Source organism: Neoarius graeffei, chromosome 26 (assembly GCF_027579695.1).
Source record: "Neoarius graeffei isolate fNeoGra1 chromosome 26, fNeoGra1.pri, whole genome shotgun sequence".
Classification (NCBI taxonomy): domain Eukaryota; kingdom Metazoa; phylum Chordata; class Actinopteri; order Siluriformes; family Ariidae; genus Neoarius; species Neoarius graeffei.
Window position 1 is genome coordinate 29,776,952 of NC_083594.1, and position 14,297 is coordinate 29,791,248.

The following is a 14,297-nucleotide window of genomic DNA, read 5'->3' on the forward strand; positions in this document are numbered from 1 at the left end:
TGCCTCACAAATGACAACTATATGTTTGTGCTCCTTGCACACAGGCCTGGTACACTGGGAACACCAGCTGCTGACTTTTCTGTCTTTGGTAGCTGAGCAATTCTTGTACCTCTTCCTTTTCACTTGGCCTTCTTGTCTGATGTTGTCCTGTGGCTGGGTGGTGGCTACTGTGAGGGAAATTTAATGGACGAACATTATTATTCTCTGTGTTTCTGTATGTTGAGCTAAAGTGGCTTAGTTACTGAGAAGAGATGTTTTCCACATGCTGTAATCGCTTTTCTGTGACCTTGGTGGTAATGAGCAGGGTGCTTGAGTTCGTCCTAACTACGCATCTTCTCATGATGTAACCACCTCTCCTGACCTCGGTGGTGATAAGCAGAGAGCTTGAGTTCTCCCTGCTTGCATCTGCCTGCACATACCAAAGCATGCCAGGTGCACTCATTAGCAAAGCTTCATAGAAAATCTTGAGCCAATCACATGAAGATGCAAGCAGTAAGCGAATGCCTTTAGAGTATAATAGATAACAGCCACTAAAACACAACTCAGAGTGCGCATACTCTCGGCATCATCACAAGTGGTGTCTTCTTCTATTCTTCTCTTTCCTTTCCTATTTTATATATCTGTTATATGATCTACTACAATAAATAACTGAAAAGATGACTGCTAAGCATTCTGAAGTGTTTATTGGAAATTTCCATTACACTATGTTTGGTCTTTTTATCCCGCATCTTTCCATTGCATCAGTAGTATGCTTTTGTTGGCACCAAGTGCTCTCCATGCACCTCTTCATACTGCATGTGGCATAAAGCCCAGATCCTTGATGAATAGCTGTCATGCACTGGTTACACAACTCATGTAATCAGGGTGTTGTGCAGTGAAGATGGTGTAGGCCTTGAGGGTGGCAACATCCAACATATTGTACCAGAGCACCATGGGCCACCTCCGTGTTCTCGGCTTACAAAAGTAGGTGCAAACCATTTCATTCTCTCCCAGGTTCCTCTGAATCTCCTCTCCTGGCTGTCTCTCTGTGTAGACCATTCCATTAATCACATAAGGTACCCTTGCATCACACATCCAGAAAAATTTTATTCCATATTTTGCAGGCTTGATTGGCATGTATTGCAAGAACTTGCATCTGCCCCAGAATGGCACTAGCTGCTCATCTGTGGTCACACAGTCACTGGGGATGAACCATCTTCTGCAATTGTCTAGGAAACATTCCCACATATACCTGAATGTGGCCATGTGGTCTGTTTCCAGTCTCAAAGCCCTGGTCCTCTTGTCATCAAACCGAATTAAACTGTGGATATCCTCATGTCTCCTGAGCCCCATGGTGGCCTTGTACATTGGACTTTGCAGTGGATCCAGAAACAGTTCTGTAAAGTCAAGTAAAGTAAGGTAAAGTCACGTCCCAGCTCTTGTCCACCCCCCCCAAGCAGGGTCAAACCAATAAAGGCCAAAAATTCCTCTTCAGCAATACTTCTCCACTCTTTTCCTTTTGCTGCTGCTGCTCTTTGTCCCTCTAAGTTGATGCATTTCAGAACTTTCTCAATGATGTTGTTACTGATGAACATATCCCAGGCTTCTTTTGGTGAAACAGCTGTTGAACCAAGTGCAGGTCCTGGGCAGCTCCTCAGGATGTTGTAGCTTCTTGTTCTGTCCTGAGTGGGGGGGATGCTCGCTCCAGTAAGACCCATTTTTACTCACTCAATCTATTAGACTGGGTCGGAGTTTCCTCTTCAGAGGATTTATCAGATGAGTCTTCTGTGTCATCAAAGGAGTCTTCTTCATCTAGGTGAGACGGATTCACAGACACACCTTCTACTCCATCCTGGCCCTGTGGCACATAGACTAGGTCACCAGCATCAGAGATTTCAGACTCAGAATCAGGACCAAGAATTTCCTCCTCATCTTCTTCAAGCAGCATGTCTGCAAACTATTTTAGCTGTAAATCTGAAATGACAAGACCGGTCCTGTTTCTAGCTAAAGATAGCTAGCTAGAATAGAATATATCAACAGCTAGCAAGCGAATAGTATTGGACATATTTCCCTAACTAGTGAAGTTCAAGATAACCTCATTTTTACACATCATTCTAAAGATCTTTTTTTTTAGGTAAAAATAAATAATACTTTCATGTATCAGATGTGCAAAAGTAGCAGTGCTAAGTTGAGAAATGTGTAGCAGTTGAATATTTGTCCACAGTAAATATGTTCCTGACTGCAAACATTTACAATATCAATAGTTCCTATCAAATTCCATAGTGAATACATAAGGGTCAGTTTTGACCCATCTTGTGCATTGGAAGGGTAGTGATACAAAAATTATTTTTTTATAAAAAAGTAAAAAAAAAACTGAAATAAGGATTTGTGATGATCAAAAACAAGTTAATTGAGGAATTCATGTAAGCTTGAATGATGAAATGAATTTATTGCAAATATATAGAAAATAAAAACTCAGCTGGGTCACTTTTGACCCAGGTTGTGCATCAAAGGTTTCTGTACATATGGATGTACAGAAATAAACCAGTGCATATATTAGGTAAGATCTGATACATTTTTATTATGCATGAAATATTACTATGGATTTGGTATGGAAATTATGGATTTCTTTACCAGGGAGTACAGGTGAGAGCCGTGAGGGGTTGACATGTTTACTGAAACTGTTCAAGAGACTCCAGTGATTATTCTGCATGTCAGATGTCCTGCATTCCTACATGATTCGATGAGTACTTCATGTCAGTGAAGTCCAAGTGCCCCCCCTCCCCCCCCCCATGTGCATGGACGTGCACACATGAATAATTCACTCTGTTCAGCTGAACCAAAAAAAAAAAATACTGTACATAAAATATGCAAATAAAGTAATATGCAAATATTTCACTCTTCAGTGTTTATTAGGAATTAATTTGAAATCTGAAAAACCCATGTTACATGTAACTGCTGCCAACAGTAGTTCATGAGAAACCATTAATTAAAGTAATACATCCATGCTATCATTTGCTGATCAAGTTAATTATCGGTTTCTGGCATTTACAAAGTCAAGAAAGCAGAGTAGCTTGCACATTTTATTCACAAACTACCAAACACTCACTCATTCTCAAATGCAAAATGTTAATATAAAATTACAAAAAAACATTTATGCTCACTGAATAGAATCAACACATTAGTCTTTTTCTTCCTAATACCATTTAACAGTTTAGTTAAAATTTGTAGTTAAAAAACTTTGTGAAAATCCATATAACACTATCCCAGCTGTGCACAATGCAGTTCTTCATCATCTTAAACAGCTGGGTCATTCTAACTATGGTACATGACTACATGTGACCAATAAAAGTGTGTGTATATAATTTATTACACACAAATGTGGTGAACTGTTACTATTAGACCTGGGACTTCAGCTCAGCCAAAACTTAGCCAGACACACCAAAAAAGCAACAAGGCAAAGGATTTTGCATGGGATTAGCAGCAGGCTGCCAGGTAGCTCCATTGTGTGTAGTTGTCGATGTTGATTTTAAAAGTAACCAAGTAAATTACATAGGGAAATGAATACTTAAGTCTGAGTGAAAAATACTGGGACAAGTGTGTGTAACCAATTATAACCAGTCAGTTACTCTAATAATGACTCTGTGTGGCTAACAGATGATCTGTCAGCATTTCTTCTGGAAAACAATGAATGACAGTGCTATCAATATATGGAGACAGAGGAAATAATTCTGGCATCCTGACAAAATAATACACCAGTTAGCACCCAGCCAAATGACTACTCGGATAACCACTTGACTTTTCACATGGGATTTTACAACGCTAATTTACATACCGTGGTGCTTGAAAGTTTGTGAACCCTTTAGAATTTTCTATATTTCTGCATAAATATGACCTAAAACATCATCAGATTTTCACACAAGTCCTAAAAGTAGATAAAGAGAACCCAGTTAAACAAATGAGACAAAAATATTATATTTGGTCATTTATTGATTGAAGAAAATGATCCAATATTACATATCTGTGAGTGGCAAAAGTATGTGAACCTCTAGGATTAGTAATTTGAAGGTGAAATTAGAGTCAGGTGTTTTCAATAAATGGGATGACAATCAGGTGTGAGTGGGTACCCTGTTTTATTTAAAGAACAGGGATCCATCAAAGTCTGATCTTCACAACACGTTTGTGGAAGTGTATCATGGCACGAACAATGAATTCTGAGGACCTCAGAAAAAGCATTGTTGATGCTCATCAGGCTGGAAAAGATTACAAAACCATCTTTATAGAGTTTGGACTCCACCAATCCACAGTCAGACAGATTGTGTACAAATGGAGGAAATTCAAGACCATTATTACCCTCCCCAGGAGTGGTCGACCAACAAAGATCACTCCAAGAGCAAGGCGTGTAATAGTCGGCGAGGTCACAAAGGACCCCAGGGTAACTTCTAAGCAACTGAAGGCCTCTCTCACACTGGCTAATGTTAATGTTCATGAGTCCACCATCAGGGTAACACTGAACAAAAATGGTGTGCATGGCAGGGTTGCAAGGAGAAAGCCACTCCTCTCCAAAAAGATCATTGCTGCTCATCTGCAGTTTGCTAAAGATCACGTGAACAAGCCAGAAGGCTATTGGAAAAATGTTTTGTGGATGGATGAGACCAAAATAGAACTTTTTGGTTTAAATGAGAAGTGTTATGTTTGGAGAAAGGAAACCACTGCATTCCAGCATAAGAACATTGTCCCTTCTCTGAAACATGGTGGTGGTAGTATCATGGTTTGGGCCTGTTTTGCTGCATCTGGGCCAGGATGGCTTGCTATCATTGATGGAACAATGAATTCTGAATTATACCAGCGAATTCTAAAGGAAAACGTCAGGACATCTGTCCATGAACTGAATCTCAAGAGAAGGTGGGTCATGCAGTAAGACAATGACCCTAAGCACACAAGTTGTTCTACCAAAGAATGGTTAAAGAAGAAAGAAGTTAAATGTTTTGGAATGGCCAAGTGAAAGTCCTGACCTTAATCCAATCGAAATGTTGTGGAAGGACCTGAAGCGAGCAGTTCATGTAAAGAAACCCACCAACATCCCAGAATTGAAGCTGTTCTGTACAGAGGAATGGGCTAAAATTCCTCCAAGCCGATGTGCAGGACTGATCAACAGTTACCGGAAACGTTTAGTTGCAGTTATTGCTGCACAAAGGGGTCACACCAGATACTGAAAGCAAAGGTTCACATACTTTTGCCACTCACAGATATGTAATATTGGATCATTTTCCTCAATAAATAAATGACCAAGTATAATATATTTGTCTCATTTGTTTAACTGGGTTCTCTTTATCTACTTTTAGGACTTGTGTGAAAATCTGATCTTGTTTTAGGTCATATTTTTGCAGAAATATAGAAAATTCTAAAGGGTTCACAAACTTTCAAGCACAACTATATACATACACTGCCATGGCCTTCTGTCCCAGCAATGAAGTCCTAACCAATGAGTGAGCCAGCTCTAAACTCATCTCAGCCTACAGACAAGAAGCAAAAATTTCATTGGATAACTATTTTCATGTTTTCAGGACAGTAACCCTTTCATTTCTGAAGCAAATTTGATAGAAATTGAGGCCGAATTAGAATGGAATATTATAAAGAAATTCTGAAAGAAATTATTATATATTATCAACATCACATCACACAGCTTTGGAAAAAATTAAGAGATGACTTAAAATTTTTCTTCATAGCATCTCTATGTATGACAGCCATTTCATTCCAGTGTCTGTGCTGGAATTCCAACACAAGTACACCTCATTTTCCTTCATAAGCTACTGATTAGGTGATCACCTGAACTAAATCTTATTTAACAAAGTATAAAAATAAAAGCCACTGCTGTGGTCATCGCTATTCTCTTGCAATAGGACCAGTTTAGATGGCAAAAAGAGTCCTGGTAGTGTCTTAAATTTAATTGGAATACAAAAATATCTATTAATCATGTGAAAAGAGTTAAAAAGAAAAGTTTTGAGTGAGAAAAGAAGGATTCAATTCTGGCTTTACTGGCAGAGGGATAGGGTTGTTGAGTGATGTTGAACTCCTTTGAATGTCATTCAACAACCATAGGATGGTATCAATTGACCTACAAAAAGAATGACAACTGGCAGCTAGGGTTAAGTGCACTGGAAGGACTGTTCAAAACAGGCTTTTCTGGGTGGGGTGTGTGTGTAATATAGAATTCCCAAGTTTCCCCATTCTTCACACTTCATGATCTGTAGTCATGATGCATTTACCCCAACCATCCTTCCCAGATCTGTTCCCTGGATGTAGAGAAAGAAAATCAAAGTTACTTCTCACAATATACTCCAAAATAAGGCAACTAACACACTCAAACTGCATATCTAATGAAAAATATAATGAAGTTGAGCACAGAATTAGGACAGATAATTAATAAAAGAAATGAAGGATTCTTTTACATCATTAACAATGTATGCCATGCACACATAGCACCCTGTGTGTGCATGGCATACATTGTTAATGATGTAAAAATCATTAAATCATTAAAGTATAAATCATTAAATGACAAATGTCAGGTGATCACAGAGAGAAACACCATGCAGGTAGGCCACATGGTGGACAACAGCAACTCTTCAAAAGAGAAGGGCTCACATATTGGGAACAGCTGGTGTTTGACAAACTCACACTGATTTGGAAGAAGCTTTCTTAATTTTTGGCCTCTTTTGATGATAATGGGGCCTATACCATGCAAAAAACACACACACACACACACACACACAGAGACAAGCATCCATACACTGATTACAACACTTAGAAAAACACAAGCAATTATTACTTGCATGTAATCAAGAATTCTGGATGAAAAACATACCTGTGATTAATAGGAAAGCTTTGTTCTCTGGCCCCTACAGAAAACAAGACATTTAGAGGATATGGAAAAAGATTTTCCATAGACTGGTCATGTGCAGGAATTGTGTAGGACCCCAGTGTATGTGTATCTAACCTGTGTCAGGGTTGCACTGCTTGTGACCTTTACAGCTATACAGTTTCATGAGCTGTAGATGCATGTTGTTGAGAGAATCATGATCCAGTGTACTAACTGCATTAATCAGCTTTACAGAGAGAGCACAATCACAGAAGGAGAAATGAATAATCTGTTCTTTGACCAGTCTTTCTCAGAATGTTTCAAATCCCATGTCTGGTAATCATGTTGTGTTTACCTGATAAGGATCTGTGTTGAGGTCAAAATATTCTAGAAATCCTGTAGCAAACTCACAAAACAGAAAGTTGTGAGTCTCATTGATGGTCCTCAGACACCAGTAAGTGTTATTGTTTGCAGTAGTACAGGCACAGAATGGTCCCACTTGAAAATGCCAAAAAGCATAATAATTACAAAATACCCATGAAAGTCATGTATTTTATTCATACAAGATGGTTCAGTTTATGAAGGGATTTAAGCCTTGCATATGACTTATCAGCTGCTTCAGTTAGAGTTGAAGATTGCATTTTTTTGGAATCCTGGTGTATGTCTTTTTAGTATAAATCATTATTTTGGCAAGATGAGAATAGCATGAGGACCTGGGGTAATTTGGGCATTTGCTGGTTCTGCTTCATGATTTCATTCCCGTTTTGATGGGCCATGTGCAGAGGCATAGCTGGAGAGAGGCCTGGGGGGAATTTGATGTTTGAACCCCCCCCCCAAATATTGTATGGCAGTTCCAAATGCTTATTTGTGGGTGTTAACATAACCTACATTATATACATGACATTAAATGGTTTGTGCAGTAGTTGCACTATAAATGTCACTTTAACATTATACATTGAGGTCAACTAAGTAACCATTATGACTACAGACATCAAATGATCTTGTTCCTCAGTTTGTTTTTTTAAACTCATTTTATTGGCCATCAGCTGCCTTGGAGAGAAAGGTTGAGTTACTTACGTAAGTAATTAGTTCTATGAACACTATACAACTGCCAGGGGATGTCTGATTTCACCTTTTCTAACCGCTAGGGGTGGTGTGTGAACATCTGGATATCATACAGTGGATTAAAAAAAAAAGTCTACACACTGCAAAAACTGCAGCAAAAAAAGTAAATAAAAAATAAACATTTTGGAGGAAAAAGAAATAATTTACAATCCCCTGGTTGCATTAAGTGTGCACACCCAGCATATTCTACAGAGGCTTAGCAGAATTCATCCCATCTATTTTTCTGATGAAATCTCAAGCAAACAATTATTTCTATTTTACTTGGTCTTCTTTCACTAAAAGGACAGTTCATATAAAATTTCAAACCAGGCACAATTATAATCTGGTTATTAAAAGGGGTTTAAATTCTGTCCAGGGTGGCATGGTGGTGTAGTGTTTAGCACTGTCGCCTCACAGCAAGAAGGTTCTGGGTTCGAGCCTGGTGGCCTTTCTGTGTGGAGTTTGCATGTTCTCCTCGTGTCTGCATGGGTCTCCTCTGGGTGCTCCGGTTTCCCCCACAGTCCAAAGACATGCAGGCTAGGTTAATTGGTGGCTCTAAATTGACCGTAGGTGTGAATGAGTGTGTGAATGGTTATTTCTCTCCATGTGTCAGCCCTGCAATGATCTGGCGACTTATCCAGGGTGTACCCCGCCTCTTGCCCATAGTCAGCTGGGATAGGCTCCAGCTTGCCTGCGATCCTGTAGAACAGGATAAAGCGGCTAGAGATAATGATATATATATATATATATATATAAAATTTACAAACACCCTACACACTGCACTGGTGAATAAAAGTCTCATACATCCGTGTGCTCGGATCTGCCATGCTCACCTAACACGCTAGTCTCTCTCTCTCTCCCTCACATACACTTTTTTCACATAACACCTCATTTATATATATATACACACACACACACACACAGTGGTGCTTGAAAGTTTGTGAACCCTTTAACCCTTTAGAATTTTCTATACTTTATATATATATATATATATATATATATATATATATATAAAGTATAGAAAATTCTAAAGGGTTCACAAACTTTCAAGCACCACTGTGTGTGCGCGTGTGTGTGTATATACAAGTATAGAAAATTCTAAAGGGTTCACAAACTTTCAAGCACCACTGTGTGTGTGCGTGTGTGTATATACACACACACGCACACACACACACAGAGTGGTGCTTGAAAGTTTGTGAACCCTTTAGAATTTTCTATACTTCTGCAATATGACCTAAAACATCATCAGATTTTCACACGGATTTTTACTTTTCTACCGAAAAGTAGATAAAGAGAACCCAGTTAAACAAATGAGACAAAAATATTATACTTGGTCATTTATTTATTGAGGAAAATGATCCAATATTGCATATCTGTGAGTGTCAAAAGTATGTGAACCTCTAGGATTAGCAGTTAATTTGAAGGTGAAATTAGAGTCAGGTGTTTTCAATCAATGGAATGACAGTCAAGTGTGAGTGGGCACCTTGTTTTATTTAAAGAACAGAGATCTATCAAAGTCTGATCTTCACAACACGTGTTTGTGGAAGTGTATCATGGCACGAACAAAGAATTCTGAGGACCTCAGAAAAAGCGTTGTTGATGCTCATCAGGCTGGAAAAGGTTACAAAACCATCTCTAAAGAGTTTGGACTCCACCAATCTACAGTCAGACAGATTGTGTACAAATGAAGGAAATTCAAGACTATTGTTACCCTCCGAAGGAGTGGTCGACCAACAAAGATCACTCCAAGATAGAACTTTTTGGTTTAAATGAGGTGTTATGTTTGGAGAAAGGAAAACACTGCATTCAAGCATAAGAACCTTATCCCATCTGTGAAACATGGTGGTGGTAGTAGTATCATGGTTTGGGCCTGTTTTGCTGCATCTGGGCCAGGATGGATTGCCATCATTGATGGAACAATGAATTCTGAATTATACCAGCGAATTCTAAAGGAAAATGTCAGAACATCTGTCCATGAACTGAATCTCAAGAGAAGGTGGGTCATGCAGCAAGACAACGACCCTAAGCACACCAGTTGTTCTATCAAAGAATGGTTAAAGAAGAATAAAAAGTTATTGTTTTGGAATAGCCAAGTCAAAGTCCTGACCTTAATCCAATCGAAATGTTGTGGAAGGACCTGAAGCGAGCAGTTCATGTAAGGAAACCCACCAACATCCCAGAGTTGAAGCTGTTCTGTACAGAGGAACGGGCTAAAATTCCTCCAAGCCGGTGTGCAGGACTGATCAACAGTTACCAGAAACGTTTAGTTGCAGTTATTGCTGCACAAGGGGGTGACACCAGATACTGAAAGCAAAGGTTCACATAGTTTTGCCACTCACAGATATGTAATATTGGATCATTTTCCTCAATAAATAAATGACCAAGTATAATATTTTTGTCTTATTTGTTTAACTGGGTTCTGTTTATCTACTTTTCAAACTTGTGTGAAAATCTGATGTTGTTTTAGGTCATATTTATGCAGAAATATAGAAAATTCTAAAGGGTTCACAAACTTTTGAGCACCACTGTTTGTATATATATTTTTCACTAGATATTAGCAATTGCGCACTCTGATTTCCCAAGAAAATCAAGGAGCTGGAGCTCTCCAAATCCACACAGAGAACCATTAAGGACTGCTGTGTTATGATTATTACAGAGATATGGTTAAACCGGATGATTCCGGAGGAGGCTATTAAGCTAGCAGGCCACGCTACACATCAAGCCTCAGCAAGGACGCTAGACTCTGGTAAGAGCAGAGGAGGCAGACTTTGTGTTTACACAACTTGTGCGCAAACACTAAGATCACTGACTCCCACTGTTCTCCGGATCTGGAATATTTAAGTACTGTCCCTTCTATTTACCGAGAGAATTCACAGTAATCATAATCATTGCTGTATACATACCACCTGACGCTAACACTGCAGCTGCATTAGGCTATCTGCTAGATGCAATTAACAAACAACAGAATGCACATCCAAATGGAGTGTTTGTAATAGCGGGTGATTTTAACCATGCAAACCTAAAGTTGTCCTCCCAAAATTCCATCAGTGCCCCACAATAGGAAAAAACACTCTAGACCATGTTTATAGCAACATTAAGCATGGGTTTAAGGCATCTCCTCTTCCACATCTGGGCCAGTCTGACCACATCTCCCTGTTCCTAACTCTGGCACATAGACCCATCATCAACACTGCTAAACCAACAACAAAAGTTATACAAGTGAGGCCAAGTGGAGCGTCTTATCAGCTTCAGGACTGCTTCAGTCACACGGACTGGACCATATTCAAGGATGATGACATTCACACTGTAGGTACAGCACAATCTCCACAATTACATTTCCCATAATGTACCTGTCTGAAGACATCCACCATAGTCCCAGTTCCTAAGCAGTCCATAATAGCCTCCCTCAATGGCTACAGGCCAGTAGCTCTAACACCCATACTTATGAAGTGCACAGAGAGACTGGTACTCAAATACATCAAAGATGTTCTCCCTAATCTGGACCCCCATCAGTTCACATACAGAACAAACAGATCAATGGACGATGCCATCTCTAATCGCCCTCCACACTGTACTGCACCATCTGGAACAACAAGGGGCATATGCACAATTGTTGGTTGTGGATTACGGCTCTGCATTTAACACAATCATCCCCAGCAGACTGTTCCACAAGATGTCCGACCTAGGCCTCAATCACAACATCTGCCTATAGATACTGGACTTTTTAAGTAACTGGCCACAATCTGTCAGGATGGGCCCTCACCACTCTTCCACTCTCACTTGGCACAGGAGCCCCACAGGGTTGTGTTTTGAGCCCTTTTCTATACTCCTTGTACACGTATGACTGCATACCATCGCACAGCGCAAACGCCATTTTAAAGTTTGCAGATGACACAACAGTGGTGGGTCTGATCACTGGAGGAGATGAGTCTGCCTACAGAGAGGAGGTTCAGAGGCTGACAGACTGGTGTGCTGAGAACAACCGAATACTAAAAAGATCAAAGAGCTGATAGTTGATTTCAGAAGACATCATGATGTTCATCTGCCACTGAACATAAATGGAGCAGAGGTGGAGAGCGTTTCCAGTTTCAGATTCCTGGGTTCACCCATATTGGAGGACCTGACATGGACATACAACACAAACTGCCTTGTTAAAAAAAGCATAGCAAAGATTATATTTCCTGAGAACTCTTAGGAAATTCAACCTGTCCCAACAGCTGCTGATGTCCTTCTACCACTGTACCATTGAGTGTCCCCTCACAAATTGCATCTTGATAGGGTATGGTAACAACTCTGCAGCAGATAAGAAGGCACTGCAAAGAGTCATAAGGACCGCAGAAAAAATAATCAACAAGCAGCTGCCTGCTCTTGAGGACATAATTGTCCTGCTGCCTGCAAAAAACACACTGCATTCTAAAAGGACTCATTCCACCCTGCCCATTAGCTGTTCGAATGTCTACCCTCAGGCAAGCGTTACAGGACAATCAAAGCATGCACCACAAGATTAAAAAAAGTTTCTCTCCCAAATCTATCACCACACTGAACTCTGCTCTGAATTCTCTCTCTCTCACATACACACACACACACACACACACACACACACACACACACACACACACATCTTGAGCAACATTTATTCTTATGGTTATTTATCAATTACCAAGTGCATTATTTGCTATTGTGCAATATCTATTACCATAATATCTCTGACCAAGTGCAATATCTATTACCACAGTATTACCAATTGCAATACCCATTACCAAGTGCTCAGTGTAGGGATCGACCGATATGTTTTTTTCAGGGCCGATACCAATTATTATGGAATTGGGATGCCGATAACCGATATGTGCAACCGATAAATGTAAACATTATAATTCACATGAAATTAAACATGGCACACACTGACACAGACCTTCATATCCATGAAATGTATGTTTAATTGTAAAATTGAACATGAAATTTTGTGCAGGGAGATGCCAGAAGCATTTGTACAATGAAGTCAAACATTAGTTAGAATAAAATGAGAAATAAAATAATAATAAAATAAATATTCACCAATAAAAAAAATAAAATCACTCCCTACTATATTACAGCTCACCATTTTCAGTGGAAAATAAATGAAAATACACTCTGGATTCTTTTACACTAAGAACTAAGTAAGACTTACCAACTTCAAGTAGTTTTTAAATAACAAATCAAGTGTAGGGAGCTGCCTGCAGCATTTTTTAAAAAGTAAAATCAAACAAAGTAGGCTATCACTCCCTATTATGTAACAACTTAACAAGTAACCATCTACATTCTAATGCTTTTAATGCCCAAGCCTAATATTCCCAATTTAGGATTATATTGTAGTGAAGGAAGCACAGTTGCTCTGCATGTTAAAAGCTCTGGTTAAAAGGAGCGGCTGCTCCTTTAAGAGTATATCGCTTTCCGAATCAGAAGCGCTAGCGAGGAGAATCACTTGCGCAAGAATTATAAATACTAGTGGAGTACATTACAGCGCAATGTGAAGTAGCATAAGAACATTTAAGTCAAGAGTTTAATTGATGTATTTCGTTCATTAGCGTTTATCCAAGCAAGTGTGCATCCACGACACAATTAATTACTGAGCCCACATCAAGCGTCCTGACAAACTCCCTACAGTATTACATAGCCTACTAGCACCATATCACACCTGGCTTGTTTAAATGTTCCAATAGCGCTTTATAAAGTTACCTAACATATACAAGTGCAATGCGCTTTTTGAGCACGACTCTGCTTCTGCCCGAGTGCCTGTACGGCCGCCTTGAAACAGTTCACAGCGGTTAGCTACACGTGTTGATTGGCTACATCTCTTGTGCCAAACAAATCAGATGTTGTGGTGGGCGGGACCGTGTTCTTGAACTCAGAGAGGCGAGTGCAGGAAAGGACGTGCAGTGACAGTCGCGTTAGGAACGAACTGCAAAAAGGCATGTTATCGGTGGAAATTATGGCCGATACCGATAACCCTAAAAATGCAGAATATCGGCCCGATATATCGGTCAGGCCGATTATCAGTCGACCCCTAGCTCAGTGTATGTTATGTAAATGTCTGTAGATTATATATCTTTCCTGTTTGTAAATTTTGTCCATATCTTGTAAATTTGTAAACCCTTTTATATACAGTGTGTGTATACACACATCTTGTTTGTAAATCTTGCATCTTTTATATAAATCTCCTTTATGTATGCATGTATGTATATATTGAGGTCCATTTCATAAAGCAGTGCACTAAATTTCGTTGTGTATCTTACACAATGACAATAAAGCAATCTTATATCTTGATTGGCTACTCTACTACTAGGATATCAGCTCATATAACATGAGTGGAGAAAAA

The 14,297-nt window shown here is 39.4% G+C and overlaps 1 protein-coding gene across 3 annotated transcripts in view; it reads right to left on the minus strand.

The window, feature by feature from the left end:
• Window positions 1-5,426: 5,426 nt before the first annotated feature.
• The window catches only part of sulf2a (sulfatase 2a), a 194,902-nt gene continuing 186,031 nt past the window's right edge, over window positions 5,427-14,297 (minus strand). For 2 of the 3 annotated variants that reach the window (XM_060910253.1, XM_060910256.1), the window contains 5 exons: window positions 7,194-7,336; window positions 6,977-7,085; window positions 6,845-6,878; window positions 6,658-6,711; window positions 5,427-6,275 (listed from right to left, as the gene is read on the minus strand). In XM_060910253.1, the coding sequence (XP_060766236.1) occupies window positions 6,245-6,275; window positions 6,658-6,711; window positions 6,845-6,878; window positions 6,977-7,085; window positions 7,194-7,336 (371 nt within the window). In that variant the 3' untranslated portion in view covers window positions 5,427-6,244. Of the gene's footprint in view, window positions 6,276-6,657; window positions 6,712-6,844; window positions 6,879-6,976; window positions 7,086-7,193; window positions 7,337-14,297 lie in introns of those variants that run through there. The other variant, XR_009651642.1, reaches the window with a different exon arrangement.